Source organism: Rattus norvegicus, chromosome 6 (assembly GCF_021556685.1).
Source record: "Rattus norvegicus strain SHRSP/BbbUtx chromosome 6, alternate assembly SHRSP_T2T, whole genome shotgun sequence".
Lineage (NCBI taxonomy): Eukaryota > Metazoa > Chordata > Mammalia > Rodentia > Muridae > Rattus > Rattus norvegicus.
The window spans coordinates 133,334,172-133,355,338 of record NC_141539.1 but is presented as its reverse complement, the minus strand read 5'-3'; the positions used below and the strand labels follow the sequence as shown (position 1 = coordinate 133,355,338).

The window sequence follows — 21,167 nt, the reverse complement described above, 5'->3', positions numbered from 1 at the left end:
CTGCAGACAAAGATGGCAAGGTCCTTGCCTTTTGGGGAGGGGTGTCTGGCTTTACCTGGGGCCCCTCTCTGCTTTCTCCATCTCCTTTCTGTTTCTCCTCAGAGCCCTGTCTCAACAGGTCAAATGTATAAACGTATATGCTTTTAGGGGTGCTGATCTGAAAGGACCTCGGTTCTCCAGCTCTGTCTTTGAGCACACGTTACTTTATTTGCTTGTGGTGACCATCTGCTAAGACACTGTTCTAGTGACAGAAGCAGCTGGAGGCAGGAGGAATTGCTTGCTTGTCGAGAGGGTACAGTTTGTAATAGAGGGGAAAAAGAGATGGGAGTGGCCTACAGTGGCAGCAAGAGCCTGAGGCAGCTTGCCCACATTTTGGTTGTTCACCAAGCACAGTTAGGACTAGAAGCTGGGATTGGATTTTTAACCTTCAAGGTGACCCCCCAACAACTCACTTCTTCAGGCTGGGCCCCAACCCCATAGGACCCATAATTTCCCAAAGTGGTGCCACCATCTGGAGACCAAGTGTTCAGACTCATGAGCCCACAGGGACATTTCACATTAACCATAGCAGACAGATAGCAGCCTCCTCTTGCACACGAGATAAGAGCGGGGAGAGGTGACAGATCGCATGGTATCAGGTGGCAGAATTCAAGTGCCAACGTCAATCTGGTTCCTCCGTCCTGCCTGCCTTCCCTGTTTTCCACCTGTGGCCTCTTTGGCCCAGAACACAGTCCCAGGGACAGAGAATGATCCCTCCACAGGATCTACAAACATCTGGCTCAGAGCCAGGAGTTCTGCATCGAGTATCACCTTCCTTTCAACTGAACAAACTCAGCAAATACCCGGAGCTCCCCATCTCCTCCCTACCTGGTTCTGTTCCCTGGAGCCTCCTAATAAGCTCGCTGTTCCCAAGTGGATTGGTTTCCACTGTGACAGGCTGATTAGGTCCCTTCACCTCCACCTGGCTTAGGTTACAGCTACACAATCAGTTTAACAGTGCCCAGCAGGCCACAGGTGCCTCACCACAGGGCACAGCTGCCCAGCCTCACGGGAGGGTGCTCCTGGCCACAGAGCCCTCCAGTGACCAGCACAACCGTAGCAAGTCACTACAGCAAGTCCCCGGGTGGCCAACTATTTATAAGAAAGGACAGACCAAGTTGCCTTGTCAGATGCCCGGTGCCAGCCAGGCCCGTCGGCATTCCGCCGGGGAGTGTCTGTCTTGGCCTGCCCAATCACCTGGCAGTACTTCAGGCTGGAGAAAAGATCACCCGGGGCTGGGTCACATCTATCAGCACCTTCTCTGATGGCCCTTCTGATGCTTCCCTGTGTCTGGCTTCCTCTCTGTCCCTCTCTCCTACAAGCTTTCGAAGGAAAGACCCTAGTGCAGGCTGCAGCTCCAAGCAAAAATGCCCACCGGCAAGCATCTGGGGCCGGGAACTGAGTGCACTCCATAAACTTGGGGAACAGAGACAATCTGTGTTCCCTCACACAGGCAGGCAAACTGAGGCTTGAGGTCACTAAGCTAAGAAATCCAGGCCAATAAGCATCTGGAAAAAGAAATGCATAACAGTCTTAGCCACCAAAGAAGCCGAGGTCAACACCACAGAGAGATGACACCCTGTATTCCCCAGAGTGACGGTGATCATAGCACAGTTTCCTGCGGGAACTGGGGTCCAGGCAGAGACACCAGCCAGCAGTCGAAACACAAAATATGTACCCCACAAGCCACAGCCTGGAGCCTGAGTTCTCAAAAGGTTCAACATAGCCAGGTGTGGTAGCCAGGGCCATCGGTCATCAGTGGGCCAGTCGGCACAGAGGGACTTGCTCAGAGGTAAGATGATGTCCTGACTCTGGCATTACCCTAAGCAAGGGAGATCTCAGCTGCCCAGCATCCAACAGCCCACAGGTGAGCAGTCCAGATCAGGCAAATCCAGAGAGACAGGAAACCTGACTCAAGGCTGCCAGAGGCTGAGGGGAGCGGGAGGGGGAGGGGAGGGGGAACGGGAGGAGAGGGGGAGGGGGAGGTGTGAGTGCTGTTGGGTATGGGGTGCCCTCGGGTGACAAGTGCAGAATGAACCAGAACACCTATCCTTCTTTTGAGAAAAGGATCCATGTACCTCCAAAAGCTCTCAATCTGTCGCAAGGATGACTCCTGGATGCTAAGATTTTGGGCATACACCGTGTGCTGTGTGCTCCATCTCACCTGATTTTAGGCAGGGCTGGGGAGTGGGGTCAGGGTTTTATGCATGCTATTCAGGCATTCTACCAACTAAACCACATCCCCAGCCCCGAATGGTCAAACCTTATAGCACATGGGCGATATTTCAAGAAAATTACTACCCCCCAGCCCCCAAAACAGAGAGATGGGACAATGACGCCAGGATTAGAACCCAGGACTTACCCCACAGACCCTACAGCTGTAGGTATTCTTGACCATCCATTTTGTTTCCTCTGATGGTCTCACAGGACCCTGAGCACAGCTCCCTTGGCTGCCTGTCCACCCCATGTCCCTGTATCCTCTAAAAAGGCAGATCAGTAGCTGTAGGCAGGAGACGTCCAAGGCTGCAGGGTCAGCCCCGTGTCCTGCTCCTCTGACTGCCCTGGGTGTGGCTAAGGCCACCAGATACATTTGCTGAAAACCTGGCTACAGCCCTTCCTCTGGCCATGTCTGGCCCAAGTAGAGCCCAGCTTGGCAGGGAGTGTGGACACATATAACCTTGCAGCCGTCACACCCATCACCCTGGTGGCACCTCTCTACAGCACCTTGTCACTAGTGAGACTCGTCACTTCCTCAACACAGGCAACAAGTTTTAGAAAAGACGGGGAAAAGGACAAAAAGTGCAGCAGACTTGGCGCCTTTGAACAGCATAGATGCTGAGCTGGGTGTGCCCTCCCATCTCCTCTTGGGGGTCCCCAGGACTGGTTGGCCTCTCCTCCAGAAAGTCCTGCAGTAAGGGAATACCCAGGCCTCTCTCTTCACAAGCTTTCCCTGTCATCCCTGACCTAATGCAAACCTGGGTTTGACACAGGAGTGATCAACAAACGCAGACAGGGTGCTCCTGGGTCCCTGGAGTATCCTGAACTGTGAGCCGTGCCCTTTCTCCACTATCTACAAAGCACAGGCCACCCCCTAAAAGAAGCTTGCCCTCCCCTCTGATTCCACTGACCGTGGGCCACAGCTGGTACTTCTCAGACTCCCTACCTGTGATACCTCACCCTGGATACAGACTGGGGCTGGGACGGAACTCAATGTCCTCTTAAAAAAATTCTCTACATTTCCCAGACAGTTTGGGTCCCTAGCATCCTCCAGTGGGGCGGTAGAGGGGGTAGAACTCGGGTTCCTGTGCTTGCACGCAGACACTTCCCCAAAAACTGTCTTATCCGCCCCAGGTTTTTTGTCGGCTTTGTCTTGTTTTTTTCTGTGTTGCTGTTGTTGTGTTGCTGTTGTTGTTGCTGTTGTTGTGTTGCTGTTGTTGTTGTGTTGCTGTTGTTATTGTGTTGCTGTTGTTGCTGTTGTTGTGTTGCTGTTGTTGTTGCTGTTGTTGTTGTTGTGTTGCTGTTGTTGTTGTGTTGCTGTTGTTGTTGTGTTGCTGTTGTTGTTGTGTTGCTGTTGTTGTGTTGCTGTTGTTGTGTTGCTGTTGTTGTTGTGTTGCTGTTGTTATTGTGTTGCTGTTGTTGTTGTGTTGCTGTTGTTATTGTGTTGCTGTTGTTGTTGTGTTGCTGTTGTTGTTGTTGTTGTGTTGCTGTTGTTGCTGTTGATGTTGTTGTGTTGCTGTTGTTGTGTTGCTGTTGTTGTTGTGTTGCTGTTGTTGCTGTTGTGTTGCTGTTGTTGCTGTTGTTGTTGTGTTGCTGTTGATGTTGTTGTGTTGCTGTTGTTGTGTTGCTGTTGTTGTGTTGCTGTTGTTGTGTTGCTGTTGTTGTTGTTGTGTTGCTGTTGTTGTTGTTGTGTTGCTGTTGATGTTGTTGTTGTGTTGCTGTTGTTGCTGTTGTTGTGTTGCTGTTGTTGTTGTGTTGCTGTTGTTGTTGTGTTGCTGTTGTTGTGTTGCTGTTGTTGTTGTGTTGCTGTTGTTGTTGTTGTGTTGCTGTTGTTGTTGTGTTGCTGTTGTTGTTGTTGTGTTGCTGTTGTTGTTGTGTTGCTGTTGTTGCTGTTGTTGCTGTTGTTGCTGTTGTTGCTGTTGTTGTTATTTTTTATCCTGTTTGTCTGGTTTTTTTTTTCCTTTTCTTTTTTTCGGAGCTGGGGATCGAACCCAGGGCCTTGCGCTTGCTAGGCAAGCGCTCTACCACTGAGCTAAATCCCCAACCCCTGTCTGTCTGTTTAAATGTGCTCAGCCTGTGTACAAGCGCCACCTGGTAGGGTCGTGGTAACCTGGATGAGCAAGAACAGTTGGGAAGGACTCTCTCAGGACAGCACACATGTGCACACAACAGAAGCCTGGTTCCACTTGCCTCCCTCTGTAAGGACTTGAGAGCCCTGGGGAGAGGGATGGCAGGCAACATCATTCCAGGCCTGGACAGGATAGAGGGTCCTACTGCCACAGTTGCTCAGCCTACTCTCGTCATAGGGCTCCAGTCCCCAACTGCTCCATCAGATGGCTGGTGCTTTGGGGGTACCTCCCTGGCCCTGGTTCAGGCAAAGGGAGTGATGCATTTGTCATTGTGGTGTGCTTCTGGCTAGGACCTACGGTAAACTCTCTGGAGGAAATGGACTCTCTGAGTTCAGGGATTTTGAGGCGGAGCTGTCTCCAGGCCAGGCCTCCAGCTTCAAACCCAGGGCTCTCCGAGGAGAAGCCTTGCTTTCCAAGGATACAGGGAGTAGGTGGCTCATTGTCAGGAGACATCTGGGAAAGGCTAAGGCTAGCAGGTGGCCCTCCTGAGGTGACCCATCATCTTTGCATGGTTTATGATGGGTGAGCTCTAAGAGGCAAGGTCCCAAGAGACTTCATCTCAGGATGGCTTCTTACAGCTGATAAGCCTTTTCTCTCACTATTACATACCCTAAGGATTCCTGGGCATCAGCCCACCCTATTGAACAGACTTCCTACAGATCAACATGAAGATGAACTTCAATGAATTAATACTGTTTAGACGAATTAATGATTTTATAGAAATCTTGATTTGATTCAAATAATTTTAGGAAGAAAGTTTTAAGAAATGATTTTAGGGGGCTGGAGAGATGGCTAAGTGGTTAAGAGCACTGACTGCTCTTCCAGAGGTCCTGAGTTCAATTCCCAGCAACCACATGGTGGCTCACAACCATCTGTGATGAAATCTGATGCCTTCTTCTGGTGTGTCTGAAGAAAGCTACAGTGTACTCATGCATAAAATAAATAAACCTTTAAAAAAAAAAAGAATAGGGCTGGAGAGATGGCTCAGTGGTTAAGAGCCCCAACTGTTCTTCCAGAGGTCCTGAGTTCAATTCCCAGCAACCACATGGTGCTCACAACCATCTGTAAAGAGATCTGATGCCCTCTTCTGGTGTGTCTGAAGACAGCTACAGTGTACTTATATATAATAAATGAATAAATATTTTTAAAAAAGAATAAAATGTTCCCACCCCTCATAAATATTACTATTTATATTATTATAATATAATATATTATCATAATATTATTGTCACAAATATTAATATCATTATTATTACATAAAGGCTACATAATAAGAAATACAATGAGCTTTCATAATTAGTAAAAAGAGAGATAGGCTTGGGACAAATTTGTGTTCAAGGAAAAACATTCAGGTCCAAGGATGAAGCCACAGGTGTGCACTATAAGGCAAGGCCCTGTAAAAACTGCTGCTTTGAACTTATAATGAGCTTGCAGTGTGAACCGCTGCTTGGAATTTGTTATTGACACCTTTCTGTAACTGCCCTTGTATGAAACATCTTATCTCTGAGGTAATTCTTCTTACATAGAGAACTCTTTGTCTAAAAAGCTATAAGCAGGCTGAAAGCAATACAGAAAGGTGGTGTAGCCATTTTCTGCTTCACCAGCATGTATTGTCTGTGTGAGTGACTTCTTTCCTTTCCTTTCTTTTCTCTCCATTCAAAGAGTTAACACGTTCTGAGTCTCTTGCCTAGCCAGTAAGGGGTGTCTGGCTGACTTGCCAGAGAAAGGAACTCTAGCAATAAATCCTTTTATCTAATCCCCCAGTGCTAAACAGCATGTGTTGAGTAGACAGAGACCAGTGCTTATTTAAGCACAAAGTTAAAGAGAAAAGAAGCCAGCGGTTTGCAGAGAGTGTTAGGCTTCCAAAAGCCATCAGCTTCTAGCCCCCAGTACAGTCAGAGAGAGTTACAAGGCCAGAGATCATCAGTCTTTTGGCCTTCCTCCAATGGTGTGTTCCACCATTGGGTGGGGTTCAGCTTTGATCCCCAAAAGTTTGGGGCATCCCCGTCCCCCAGCAGTTCATAATGCATGCTGGGAAAGTACTGTGAGGGTCAGAAAGTACTGTGAGAGTAAGAAGCCTGGAAGGGTGTTTGTGGCAACTATACCAATACTTAGAGTTTCCCACTGGAAATGTTAGGCTGGAGTCTTAGACTGTGGTTAGAGCCAATGTAGGACAGTAGAAACATTGTGTCCCCAGAGCAGAGCTCACAGCCACCTATAATTCCAGCCCTATTTCTACTGACATCATATAGCCTTAGGGAAGGGTTCACAAACATCATGTAGGCTGAAAACTTCTGTGTGTGTGTATGTGTGTGTATGAGTGTGTGTGTGTGTGTGTGTGTGTGTGTGTGTGTGTGTGTGTGTGTGTGATACATGTGTGTTAGCATCTGATGCACACACATCCAGAACTGGGTCTCTCATCAAACCAGAAGTTCACCATTTCTGCTAGGCTGGTCACCCCGCCAGCTCCCGGGATCCTCTTGTCTCTACCCACAATGTTAGGGTTACAGACTGGACGTACAGTCATGCCTAGCTTTTTATGTGGGTGCTGGGGATTCAAACTCAAGTCCTCACACTTGAAGAGCAAGTGCTTGTACCCACTGAGTCATCTCCCCAGCCCTGAAAACTGTACTTTAAACCAGGCCTTCTCTTGTATGAACCAAGGCCTGTTATACTCTGCCCTCTGATAGGCTGTAAGTTTTTATTGAAATTTGTTTCAAAAAAATCAGAACAATATTAGGCTGGCTGGTTAGATAGTTAGTTAGTTAGTTGGTTAGTTAGTTAGTTAGTTAGTTAGTTAGTTAGTTAGTTGAAACAGGGTCTTACTGTGTAGCTCAGGCTGGCCTCAAACTCCTCATCTTCCTGGGCCAGCCTCCCATGCAGAGGTGGAAAGCCTGTGATTAAACCAGCTGGTAGGGCTGGGGATTTAGCTCAGTGGTAGAGCGCTTACCTAGGAAGCGCAAGGCAGGCCCTGGGTTCGGTCCCCAGCTCCGAAAAAAAGAACCAAAAAAAAAAAAAAAAAAAAAAACCAGCTGGTAAAGCTAACCACTATGGACCCTGACGCTTCTGTGTGCAATTGTGTCTATTAGAGCCACAGAACAGACTATCCCTACAGCTTACACAGGCCATCCCCACTTTTTCCTATAATCATTCCCTTCTGAGCATCCTGGTTTGACAGCTCTTGGTCTGTTCCAAGCCTCACCTGCCACCACATTGTGTCTTTTGTACTTTACCAAACAGAACATCAAAAGGGACTTTTGGAACTCAAGAGAAGATGGCTCATCAGTAAAGCGAGACTCTTGACCATCAAACAGCTAATGTTTTTCTTTGTGTAATTACATAAATTCTTTATGTAATTTCTTTATGTATCTTGTCTTTTCTAATGTAATATCAGCTTTGTTGCTCCTTGCTGATATTGAACCAAATCTTTCAGAAATTGATCTTTGCTTTGCTCCTCTCTCTTAGACAACATAATATTTTTTGCCTCACAACTCTGTGACCAGAGACCTAGGATGGCGTGTATTTAGTCTCTCCTTGGTTAGTACATCATGTGGTCTTCTGCCGTCTTAATGTGCCCTCAGCTCTCTATGTGTCTCTGTTCTGATTTCTTCTTTTCAACTAAAATAAGCAAACTACATTAACGTATGACTTAATGTGTGCCACAGGATGTTCTGAAGTCTGCACGCCATTGCAGCATGGCTGAATCTAGCAATGACCAAACAGACACCCATCCTTAACAACAGTCACCTTGGGGCTCACAGATCTCAAACGTACTTCTTCAGCCTCACTAACATTCTGTTCCCTTGTCCATGTTCCTCCCCTCCCCCCTCCCTGCTCCCTGCTCCCAGCCTCTGGTAAGCACCATGCTACATTCCATTTCTACATATCAATTCTTTTAGATTCCCCAGGAGAGTGAGATGGCCTTTGTCTTTCGATGTTAAACTCATTACTATGTTGAGTAACATGATTCCATTCTACATTGTCACAAATGGCTGTCATTCCTTCCTTTTTTACGGCTGACTAACATTCTATCATAACAGCCCACCCTTCTTTATCCATTCATCCGCCATTGTAAAACAATGCACAAGGCAGAGACCGACTCCAGGAAGGCACACAACCGCCAGACGATGACTGCAAAAAAAAAAAAAAAAAAAAAAAACAGTCACCCTCTGTGTCCCTGCCTGCTGCATCTGTGGATCTAACCATCTGGGAAACAGTATCCAAAAGCAAAATATCATGGCGTGGCTGACATGTGCTATGTAGTTAGGCCTGCGGTCTCTTTATGGGACATCTTGTCATTTCTTCTTAAACAGCACAGTGTGGCAGCTTTCCCCAGCCTCTGCACAGTGGCAAGAAGTATATGTCACCTAGCGATGACGTGAGGTACTCTGGAGGATTAGTAAGTTGCATGCAAACACCACATCAAGTTTTATATGGCAATTTGAGAATCCTTAGATGCTGGTGTCCTCAGGGGTCATGGAAGGGTTGCTAAAGAAGAACTACATACATCTAACCAATGGTTAATATGCAGGACACATTGTAGGGTGATGTCATTATGCAGGTGAAGGCAAGTACAGGATAGAACGAGGCCGGTCATTGGATGAGAAGGAAGGATGGGCGGGGGGAAAGTTTTAGAGGAGGAGTGAGAGCGAGAAAAGAAAGCAGCCAAGAGAACACGGAGGCGATGTTAAGATTCCTCTCTGTACATTTACAGGTTGTTATGAATGTTCTTAAGGGACGGATGTGTACAGGGATTTGCATGTCTAGGTGGGCAATTATATCTTATCAATTGGATCAGAGGCTATTGTGTTGTGTGTTCTTTCATGTGGCAATTTAATTGCGTTCAAGAGAGTGTGTGGTGTCTGGACACATTGGGCCGCCATGGAATTGAGATGTGTATGTCTGACATGATGGCAACCTGCCTTGGGAAATAGATGGGTAGAGAGATGTTGCCAGACTCAGAGAGAAGTCATCGGCCAGGTGATATGGAATGGAGCAAAGCGGGTGAGAGGCTTTGCTGACTGAGATGAAGGTATCTATCAGATGCCATGAGGCACCATGGTGCCAGATCTTGTGCAGGATAAAAGAAACCTTTTTTTTTTTAATTTACAGCAACAACACATAAGAAATTTGTGGGGCTGGAAGGATGGCTAAGCACGTCCACCTCTTGTAGAGGACCCACATCAGAGTTCACAATTACTGTAACTCCAGCTCCAAGGGATCTGACACCCTTTCCTGGCTGCCTTAGGTACCCACATGTACATGAATATACACTAGGACAGATGCAGAGGGAAGAGGGGAAGAGAGAGGGGGAGGGGGGATCTTAAAAAGAAAGAAAGAAATCCAAGCCAAATGTCATGGTTCAGGCGGATAGTCCTAGCAATGAGAAGAGAAGTGCTGTGGTTTTGAGGCTGGCCTGGGTTACATAGTGGGTTACAGACCAGCCTGGATTACAGTATAGACCCCAACTCATTAAAAAAAATTATAATTAAATTATAAAGAACCATCATGGGGGTTGGGGATTTAGCTCAGTGGTAGAGCGCTTGCCTAGGAAGCGCAAGGCCCTGGGTTCGGTCCCCAGCTCCGAAAAAAAAGAACCAAAAAAAAAAAAAAAAAAAAAAAAAAAGAACCATCATGAGTGGTGGTGAATCCCTTTAATCCCAGCACTGGGAGGCAGAAACAGGAAAAGCTCTGTGGACTTAAGGGCAGCCTGGTCTACAGAGTGAGTGCTGAGATCGAGCTACACAGTAAGACCCTGTCTCAAAACCCTACCAACTAAAAGATTTAAAAAGACAGGCTCAAAGAGAGAAAGAAACTCAAATAGCTCAACAGTGTCAAAGTGAACAATTCAGATATAAAAGGATGACCCAAACCTGACGTTTCTCAAAAGAGGACATTCAGGTCGCCATGAGGTGTGTGCAAGCACGCTCAGCGCCAGAGGTCGCCAGAGAAATGCAAACTAAAATCACAGCACACCATCACCTCACGCCTGTTAAAAGGGCTGGGATCGAAGAGATGAGAGACAGAGAGACGGTCTCATGGGAGAGATGCACTTGCCTCGGAGGCTCAAAGTCCTGAGTTCAATGTCAAGAGCCCACATAAAGGTGAATGAAGAAAATGGGCTCAGGTTGTTTTCTGACCCCTCACATAATGCTCAAGCATGGGTGGACACACACACACACACACACCATGTACATACACATATGCATATCACTTGTGCATGCACACACACACCACACACACATCATCTACACACACACACACACACACACACACACACACACACACACACTATACAAAATATTTTTTTAAAAAAGATGAAAGGCTACAGAGGAGCCCTCATCCATGGCTGGTGGGAATATGAGCGAGTCCAGCCACTATGAAAATCAGTTTAGTTCCTCAAAAAATTAAAAATAGACGCACCATCTGATCCAGACATCTCACTCCTGGAGAAATGGAGTCAGTATGTTTAGGGACATCTGTACTCCAGGCAGCGCCGTCAAGACAGCCAAGAGACAGAAACAGCCTAAGTGTCCATGAACAGACGAATGGATATTTTTGTGCTTTTAAGTGCAAATTCACGTCTTTGGGAGAGCAAGATGGCTTGAAAATTCTTGCCCCTCCCTTTGAATGATTGGCATTTTGAAAGTCACATGACCTACAGCGCAACCGTCTGCTAGCCACATTTTACACAATGTGCTCTGAGATTTTCATAATTGAAGTGGATTACTGTACAGTTACAAAAAAAAAGTCGAAAGGAGAGACAACGGGAAATAATTACTACTACTATTCACTCAGCTAACACTTGCCCACCCTCAGCCTTCCTGTGTGTCATGTGACATGCTTTGGCCAATAAGATGCCAGCATAGCCATGCCTATCACTTCCTGTGGGGCCGTATGATTGGCCCTGCTGGTGTCTCTGCTCTGCTCTCTGGACCTGAGTCTGTATGGACGTATCCCAATAGGTGCTTCCGTGTAAGGGACCGGATCTACCTGGACCAGACTGAAATGAACTTTGCATGAATGAGAACTCTGTACCACGACGAACCGCCACCATTTGTGTTTTCCACAGAAAAACCGAACCTGTGTGGACTTCCGGTGCAGTCAGTGAAACCCAAGAAGCCATGTTCATGAATGTCAACCTCGAAAGTAAAGTGGAAAGAGCAAAGGAGTGTGTCACTGGCTGTGTAGCCTCTGGTAGGTTAAACCTGCCTCAGCCGATTTCCGGTGCTTATTTAGACTGTATAATATTGAGAAGAAAATAGTCTGTGGTTTCAAATGCTGATGACTTTATTTCTTCTTAAAACATACAATGAAAGAACTGGAATTAGCTGGGCAGAGTGGCACATGCCTTTAGTCCCAGCACTCTGGAGGCAGGAAGATCTCTTATGAGTTTGAGGCCAGCCTGGTCTACATAGTGAATTCTAAGACAGAGCTACATAGTGAGACCCTGTCTCAGAACAAACAAACAAAAAATACAATGAACCTGGTGAGATAACTCAGGAGATTAAAGGCACTTGCTGTCAACTGACAGGCTGAATTTGATCTTGGGAGCCCACATGGTAGAAGGGAACTTTACATTGTCCCCTGACAGCAGTTGCACACACACACACACACACACACACACACACACACACACACACACACACACAGTTTAAAGAATAAAAATACAGGACCTAGCAAGGTGTCTCATTGGGTAAAGGCGCTAACGAACTGAGTGTAACACCGGGAACCCTCATGGTGGAACCAGAGAACCAACTCAGACAAGCTGTCTCCTGGTCAGAACGCGTTCATATGGCACACACCCAAATTATGCACACACATATACATGCAAAATGAATAACCAAGATATAATAGGATAAAACATCTTGCTCTCTCAAACATGCCCAATTCCGCTTGACCCAAAAATTCCCATACTGAACGCCTAACAGCTTCCTGTTTGCTTGCCCAGTTTTTCTTCTTGTAAACAGGAAGTCCCTGTGGATTCTGGAGACACATGTGTTGCTCAGAGTTAAGAGCACGTGTGAGGACCAGAGTGAGCCTGTGTGAGCTCTACATACGCAGGGGACGCATGCGCACACTCATGTGTGGCTAACCCGAGGGACTGGGGGCCAGTAAGTGTCAAATAAGAAAGCAAATAACTTCCCTGAATCCAGAAAGAGGTCCCCTGAGTGCCAGAACACAGGATAACGAGGCCTCCAGTTGTACCCAGACACCCAATTCCTCGCATTCCGGCAAGTGGCTTGAAGCTTAGGGCAAGCTGGGCTGGCATTCTTCAGCAATGCTGCCCAGTGAGACCGCAGGGGGAGAGGGTATTCCAACATGCAGTGCCCCTAGACTACAAATCCTCAGGAAAGGGTCCCTGAAGAAGGCAGACCCCCTCCCCCATGCCGTGACGGCCTGACTTTAAACAGGAGGGAGCGAGTGAGATCCCTTAGCACAGAGTTGGAGTGCAGTGGGACCTGTTAGAGAGAACAGTTCACAGGGCCATTGCTGGGTGACTGGGCTGATCTTTCTCACTTGGACTCAGATTCCCCCTACACACTGTGGAGACCCTGAGCTAGAAGTGTGATATAAACCATGAAAGAGACCAGTGATGAGAGAACCATCCAGGGCTTCTCCCTGTACTTGCCCTGACCCACACCCGAGCTCCCCCAGGAGACAGACAGTGTGATGATGTTCAGGTTAACCCCTTCATGCCAGCTCTATCTTGAGTGCTGCTCACCACGACTGTAGTGGCACTTTAAAGAGAGCCACCTCCTCCCTCCTGCCTCTCCCGGACTCCTCATTTATAGGGAGGGGACGGGTGTCATTTCATGGGATTCCCCGCAAAACGACCCAGTGTCACAGTGTCACCTGCACCTCACAGCTGAGACTAAGAAGTTCTGCTGGAGAGAAGGGGGGTAGACGGAGAGGAGCATAGAGAAGGGAACCTGAGGTCAGGATGCAATGAGTGAGAGAAGAAAAAGGGGGGAGGAGAAGAAGAAAGAGGGGAAGGAGGAGGAAAAGGAGGGGAGGAGAAGGAGAAGGAGAAGGAGTGAAAGGAGGAGGGGGAAGGTGAGGAGAAGGAAGGGGAGGATTAAAAGGAGGAGGAGGAGATGAGGGAGGAAGAGGAAAAGGAGGAGGGGGAGGAGGAAGGTGTTGAAGTTCTGCTGGCTTCTCCCCACCTCTTGACCCCCAAAGTCTTTCTCCAGTGCCTCTGTCTACAGCACTTCAACCATCCAGGCCTCTCCTGCTCCAGCTTCCTCCCTGACTCCCTTCTACAGGGGGACATCAGGAAGCTATCAAACCCAGAAAGCAAGCAACCTCGGGATCCAGAGACCCCTCTAAGAGCGATGTCCCAGACAGCTTTGTGGTTCATCTTGAGTATCCCTTAGAGGGGCATGGTCCAGAGATATTAGGACCCTATCCCTTCCCCCTATCTCCCTCTGCTTCCTGTGTTCACACCATAATGTCCTGCCTGCCACAGACCCAGAGCCACAATTCCAAGTGACTAAGTACTGAGACCCTACAGTGAAGCCAAAATGGCCCTTTCCTCTTTGTGATGTGGCAGACTTGGGGTTCTTGTCACTGTCTCAGGAAGGAGGTGAACAGAGTGAGTGCTTGGGCATCTTCCAGCAATGCTTACCAGGCTCTAAGCAGGCTGTCAGTCATCCAGTCAGCAACCTCAGAGGAGGACAGAACCCAAGCTGCTTGCTGCCTAAGCCTTGGGAACAAAGAGACCACATCCCTCTGTAAAGCCAACCGACTCTGCTTTTGAAGAAACTCCATTTTGTAGGAGACCGGGGGCTAAACTCCAATTCCAGAAAGAAACCCACAAACATCCCAGTAGCAGGGTCAAAGGTACACAGAGATAATGTGCGACATCCTGCAGAGAATAGGTAACTTAGCCATCCTGTTTGTCAGGTGGTTTTGCCCCCGTGTTCCGTTCATGTAGATTACCCCAGAAATGCAGATTTTAAAATATTAACTCGGGGTTGGGGATTTAGCTCAGTGGTAGAGCGCTTGCCTAGCAAGTGCAAGGCCCTGGGTTCGGTCCTCAGCTCCGGAAAAAAAAAAAAATTAACTCGCCGACCTATACAGAAATTCCCCAAACTTGCTGTGCCACAATAAATACCCTGGACCCGTAGACTCGGGGCTCTCACTCTGACCTGCCGTGATGGTGATCATGAGAGTCCGTACTCGAGAACTACTACAGACCCTTATGTGTTTACATCGCAAATGGCTCCTCTGTTTTCTTTGGGGTCCCTGTGACTTAGGCATAACACCTCCTCTTGCTGTTCTGAACCCAGCTCGTGCGTCTTGAGAAGCATAAAGCAAGGAGCTTAGCTCAGATCCTCAGAGTGACCCAGGCTAGCCCAGCCCTTTTCTGGAGCCAGTGGTCTGAAGTCATCTTGAAGGCTTCTTCTATGTCCCAAGATCACTCCTTGGGTCCTCTCTGCCCCTTTCACAGTGTCTGCCTACCCGGAATCCAGGAAAGGGACAGCTGTCAGGTCCGTCCTCCAAGATCTACACAGCTGTACTGGTGTCTGGGACAGCATGTGTGGATTGGAGGGGCCTCCAGGGAGAAACTCAAGTAAAGCTGGGGTTGGCCAGAGTAAGGAAGGAGGTGGAGGCTGTCTTAGTTCCTGCCAGGCACCCAACATGAGGCCTTGGGAGAAAGAAGTCGGGTCTCTCATGTGCCTGGAGGAACCAGGTAAATTATGGATGGCTCCACAATGTCTTCCGGCCCCATTCTTTTTTTTTTTTTTTTTTTTTTTTTTTTTGGTTCTTTTTTTCGGAGCTGGGGACCGAACCCAGGGCCTTGCGCTTCCTAGGTAAGCGCTCTACCACTGAGCTAAATCCCCAGCCCCTTCCGGCCCCATTCTTGGGGCAATGTCTCTGAATTGAGGCAGAGCGCCAAGTATGTCCTCCCAGAGGAATGTCTTGACCAAGCAATATGAAGGGAGTAGATGTTGATAGAACAACCCTCCCCCGAGTGACAGCATCAAGAGCAGCCATTTCTCAAGGGACATGTGGAGTGGTTGTACTGGAACTGGCAGAAGTTACACAGCAGGAAACAGAAAGTCACATGACAACCAGGTACACACTCAGTTACCGTCCCCCACACACTCAGTTACTGCCCCCCATACACACTCAGTTACTGCCCTACCACCACATACAGGGGTCCCACCCTCTCCAGTCATGCTCTCTAACAGGACAATGTTTACCTTCCCATTAATGACTTGCCCAAGGCCACAGAGCCAGTGAGTGGCAGCAGGAATGTGAACCCTGAGCCCGTTAGACTGTATTTGCTGCTCTCCGATAGATAATGTAGCACCCTGTTCTTACCGCTCAGACTTGGTTACTTTGTTTCCCCTCCTAAGCACAGAGAAACTGACAGCCCAGAGGCCTGCACGCTCCTCCTACTGAAAGGGACTGGATGTTGTAAGGGAAGTTGGGATGCTTGGAATAAGTCCCTTCAGGGCCTGTGTGTCCAGAAGATGCTAAGCACAGACCCAATGAGAAGTGGGGCAAGTCTCCATTTTACCACTGATGAAACTAAGGCCGTGTGATGCATCCAAGTGCCCCTACGCCCAGGAGGTGGAGCCTAGTCTAAAATGCGAGCATTGAAAACGCTGTGCCTTCAGTGGGTCTGCAGCTCCTGCTATAAATACAATGCTGACTCCTGGGTAACCTTAAGCCTCCTGCAGGCTCGCCCGCCCAGGCCTAAGGCCATAAATCCCAGAGCCTGAGCCGCCTGCTGTGCTCCCCTCTTGACAGAATTTTCCCCGGATGCCCTAACAAGGTACCACATTTCTTTCACAGGCTCCAGATGATTAGAGGCAATGTTGAGCTACCTAGCTATCTCTGAGACGGGGGTGTGACTGAAGGCAAGCCGACACTCCTGGAATAAGGACTTAACCTGGGTACCAAGCACAGAGAACAGGGTTACTGGGTTCAGCCTCTGCTAGACCTGGGGCATGGTCTCTGCAAGGTTCCTCACCTAAACAGTGGAGTCCCGTCACTTGCCTCTAGGCAGTAAAAGGTATGTCCAAAATGACCAGGACTAGGAAGGTGTCCGGGTGCCTTCACCCCATTCTCTGCCCTGTAGCTGACTTGTTACCTGAACGGTAACAGCCTCTCACACAGCTGACATCGTTTGCATCGTGTTAATGGTGCTACGTGTTTGGGGTTCTTTAATTCTTACTGCAGCATGAAGAACAGAGTCCCTTCGCAGCCCCTTTGAATGGATGAGCAACGCCCCAGGGCTCACAAGCCTCAAGAATATTTGACACTTTTTATAGACCCTGAGACTGGTTAGGGACAGGAAGGAGAGTCCACTGAGCGTCCTGGGTCTGCTGCTGGAGACAGGAGTCCCAGAGAAGCCTGAATGTCTGGAGATGAAGTCAAGGAGACTTCTGAACAGAGGGAGCCTTCCCGGCTCCAGGCCGCAGCCTTGGGCCAATTTGTTTGTTGTTTGGGAAAAGGTCTCTTTTGGTTTTTGTTTTGTTTTGTTTTCTATCTTTTCGGGTTTTTTGAGATGTGATCCCTCTTATGTAGCCGAGGCTGGCCTACAACTTGAAATCCTCCCTCCCATCTCAGCCTCCTCGGCGGACCTATTCATTTTCTCAGATGAGGCTCAGTGCCAGACCCATATAAGGAAGACAGAGACCACTGCACTGTGTGAGGTGTAGCCAGGAAGATGATGCCAGGAGACTGCTCGGGGCCTCTTGTCAGAGCTGAGCCAGGACAAAGCAAACCAGGCCTGACCCCAGTCAGCCCCAGCCTCCCAGCCCAATGCCCTCTCCTAGTCCAGAGAGACCGAGAGGATCAGTCCCTCCTGGCCCTGGGCTTAGCCTACCATGTATACCCAGTGTCCTACCGCTGTCCTGGCAGCCTAGATACTGTCTTAGCCTTCCTGAAATACTCTACCTACGGGTGACTTTACAGACTGCTAAAACTAGGGCTCTGTCCCCAGTGTGGGGAGAGAGCTATTCCGGGTTTGTGTCAGGTGTGGGACCAGGCCAGCCAGAGACTGCTGTTGGCCGCTCCCCAGGCACCGGTGGCCTCCACAGCCATAGGAGCAACTCCTGCAGCCAGCTCTGCTGTCGCCCAGTGGAAGCAGGCGAGGTCAGTCTGCTTTTGTCATGTCTCCCTCCTGACACACAGGCACCTACAGAGCTGGGCCCTGACTGTCCATCAGATATCACAGGGTCTCCTGGGACAGCCTGGCATCCCTGTGAATGCCTAAGAATCACCAAGGTGAGGTTTGTACCCATGCCTTACCAAGGGCACCACTGAGGGGAGATGACCAGGTCACGCATGCCTCTGAGCATCTGCCCACAGTCCCTACTTGTCCAGACTCAGAGGGACCACTGCACTCATGATACACTGGGGCCAGCAGACACTTCTGTGCATGGTCCTAATTTCCACAAGCTGTGCAGTGGGTGCAGAACCACATCTGCTCCCATTGTCGCCTACAAACACTGAAGCGAAGAGACATTAAACCCCTGGATCCACCTCACACCGCTTAGAAGCAAAAGATTAGAGACCATAGCCAGGACACCTCCTCCAGAGCCCCGCAGTAAACACCGAGTACGGTGTTCCCAGCTTCCAGTATCTGAGATAGCCAGATCCCCACTGCATGCCACGGCACACGGGCAGGACCTGGATTCTGACTACATCTCCTGACACCTGTATTCCCCACCACCCTGGGAGAAAGTCTCAGGAGTGGATCTCAAGCTGTGGGATGATCAGAACAACATCCCAGCGGGCTGAGGATCCTGGGAAACCTTCCAGGACCTAGGAGATTGTCCTGGCTTCGTGTTTACACCCCTTCCGCTGCGTTACGTTGCGTAGGGTGTCGGAGGCCATGCACCCTGCACCCATTCCGAAGCCCAGCCCCACAGCTTGATCCCTGGATCCTGTGGTCAGCCCTGCCCCTTCTTCCAGGCTGACAGCCGGAGAATTTGTTAGAGGTCCGGCTTCCTGCTAAAGCCTACTAGGAAATCAGGGGGTGCGGCCGGAGCGAGCCTTGAAACTCAAACTGCCTCCGCTGGGCTGCAGCTCCCAGGAGTCAAGCTAAGAGGACGGGGTCCCCACTTCACTGCTGCCTGCAGCCCGTGGGGGGCCGGGTGCCCTTGGTGACCGGAGGCCTTGCCTTTGCAACCGGAGCCATGGCCGGTAAATATAGCACTGCCACTCACCAGCTGAGGGGCCCTCGCCGTCCGACATGGTGGGGGAGATGGGCAGCCAGCTGGCCACCAGCCTGCGGGGACGCTCAGAGCCCTCAACAGCCGTCACCCACCCAGCCTGGCTTGGGACTGCTCCGTGTCCAGCCCCCAGGCAGTGTCCTGCCTCGCCAGCCTGGCCACCCCCCCATGTTGGGCTGGGCAGATAAGAGTGTGTTCCCGGTGCCAGGAACCTGTGCGATTGGTGGATAATTCTAGGCACTGCCCTCCTCTGCCTGGGGCCTTTCCTCAGCAGCCCCAGAATGTTGCCCGAGAAGGTACTGCACCCCCGAGTGCTGGACTGGTCCTTAGAAACCCGGCTCAGGAGACTATGGAATGCCTTTTCCCTCTATCCCGGTGTCTAGTCCCACATACTAGACCAGGACCATTTATGGGCATTTGGTGAAGGAGAATACCAAGAGACGCTGCCAGTGAGTGCATGCCGGTACCGGGAGGCACGCAGAGTACAGCCACCCACACTTCAATTGCCTCGGCTTTCCAGACAGCCACACCAGGTCCATGTCACAGTCAGGGTTAAGTGACCCTGAAGGGAAACCAGTCCTCTAAGGGTGTAACCAGTATCTGGAGCCAGGCTGTCTGTCTCCACAGCATAGGAAGTCTTGCCTTTGTTTAGCCAAGAGCACCCATGCTTCTGGATATACACAGGGTACCTTCTGCTCCATGCATGTTGGGGAGCTGTGTAGAGAGGAGCTCCTGACAGGAAGTGTGGGTGACCTCTGTGCTCACACAGGAAACATAAGATTGAGAGGACACATTTAGTATGTGCTTGCTGTATGCTCTCCTGGCTCCCAAAAGGTATCGAGCAGTTCTAGTGTAAGGCCATGGCTCCCAGTGGTATCACCCCAGTGTTGGACTCCCCGCCTGCCACTCCCTCTGAGACAGGGGGTCATTCCAGTTGCGAGACACATGAAGTGAAGCGGCTTAAAGAAAAAGGGGTACCAATCAGAGAGATGGAGAATGCGTTTATGTTTTCCCTAAAAGAGTTGTTTGACTCTAGCATCCACACCAGTGCAAAGGGAAAGACGCAGCAGTCCCCTGCAGGGGACGGCCAGGGTCCCCAGCACAGGCTGAAGGTGATGGCGCTGTCCAGGCAGGAAGTATATTTTCCTGCAGAGGGAAGCATCCACCGCAGGGGAAGCCAGGCCAGCTTCCTGGAGGAGGAGGCAGATACTGATACTGAGCCTCAAAAAAATTGTTTTTCTGGGCCCTCCCAGCAAGTCTTGTATGGGGTCTGAGGCCTTTTCTAACTCAAAGACCACAGAGGATTGAGATCACAAAGTTTCAAAGGAAGTCCTTCCCGGAAAAGGGAGGAAGGAGGACTGAAGAGTCACATCTCCCTTCGCCCAGCCATGGTCCACTGGCCAGCAAAGACCAACAAAGGAATTCAAAACTGCAAAAAGCCCCTTCTGGTCCCTGCTGTGCCCTATGCTGGGCACTTTTCCTCTGTCCTCCTCCCCCTCCTTCTCCCCCCTCCTCCTCTCCCTCTTCCTTCCTCCTCCTCTCCCCTTCCCCTCCTCTTCTCATCTAAATGTCTTGATGCAATCTCAAAAGTCCTGCACTGTTCCGCCACTGCCCCTGAACACCACTCTACTAACTCTGACCTTGCTGTGGTCAATGCCCGGTCCTTACTGCACTTAGCCATGCTGAGTAGATGGGTAACGGGCGTCACCGTTGGAAGTATGCAAGCAAAGCTAGACAGCCTGGCTGGATATACAAAGGAAGCTCAGACGTCAGGTGGGGCTGGAGTAAATGCTGTTGGAGTCCCTGGAAGGTGACTACCTACCATGTTTGCCTGGCATGTCCCCAGTTTTACCCTTGAATGTCCTGCCTGCATCCTGCGAATGTCCTCAGTCCTGGCAATAAATACTGTGTCCCTTCCAACTAAGGCTTTAATTCTAAGTGATTCAAGGAGAGGCAAAACAGAACCCCTGGGACTGTCTCTAGAGCCCTGGGGTCTCCATCTCCTCCCCTCCGTGTCTTCTCCTTCCTTGGCCCAAACCATAACACGTAGAGCTTGCAGAATAGGGCGGGTGCTGGGGAGAAGTCAGAGGTGGGACTATAGGGCAGCAGTTCACCTCACAGTGGAAGGAGTCCTTGGGGTGTGGTGGCCATAAAAATGGCCCCCGTGTAGGCTTGTGTATTTGAATACCGAGTCCCCACTGGGTGGAACTGTTTGGAAAGGACTAGTAGACTGGAAGAGGTGTGTCATGGAGGGCAGGTTCTGAGGTTTCTTACGCCCAGGCCGTTCCCAGTTAGCTCTCTCTTGTCTTGTGCTTATAGATTAAGACATGAGCTGTCAGCGTCTGCTCCAGTGCCACACCTGCCTACCTTCTGCCATGCTCCCTGCCACGACGGTCATGAGCTCTAACGCTCTGCAACCGTGAACCCCAAATCAAACGCTACTTTTGATGCATTGCTTTGGTCATGGTGTTTTGTCACAGCAACAGAGAAGGGAGGAAGTGGTTAAGTAAGGGCTGTGGAAACTCATGGTACCAGGGGTCAGGTGTGTATATGTCCCAGTGTGAGCAATTGATGGGACCTAGGGAGA

At 49.6% G+C, this 21,167-nt stretch overlaps 1 protein-coding gene across 4 annotated transcripts in view; it reads right to left on the bottom strand.

Annotated features, from left to right (window-relative positions):
* The window catches only part of Eml1 (EMAP like 1), a 172,433-nt gene extending 153,689 nt beyond the window's left edge, over window positions 1-18,744 (bottom strand). For 3 of the 4 annotated variants that reach the window (NR_174190.1, NM_001399709.1, NM_001399712.1), the window contains 1 exon segment: window positions 18,575-18,744. Coding sequence is in view for 3 of the 4 variants with exons in the window: in NM_001399709.1 (NP_001386638.1) it covers window positions 18,575-18,602 (28 nt within the window). In the remaining variant the exon portion in view is untranslated. 4 annotated transcript variants of the gene reach the window in all.
* Between the last annotated feature and the right edge of the window lie 2,423 nt (window positions 18,745-21,167).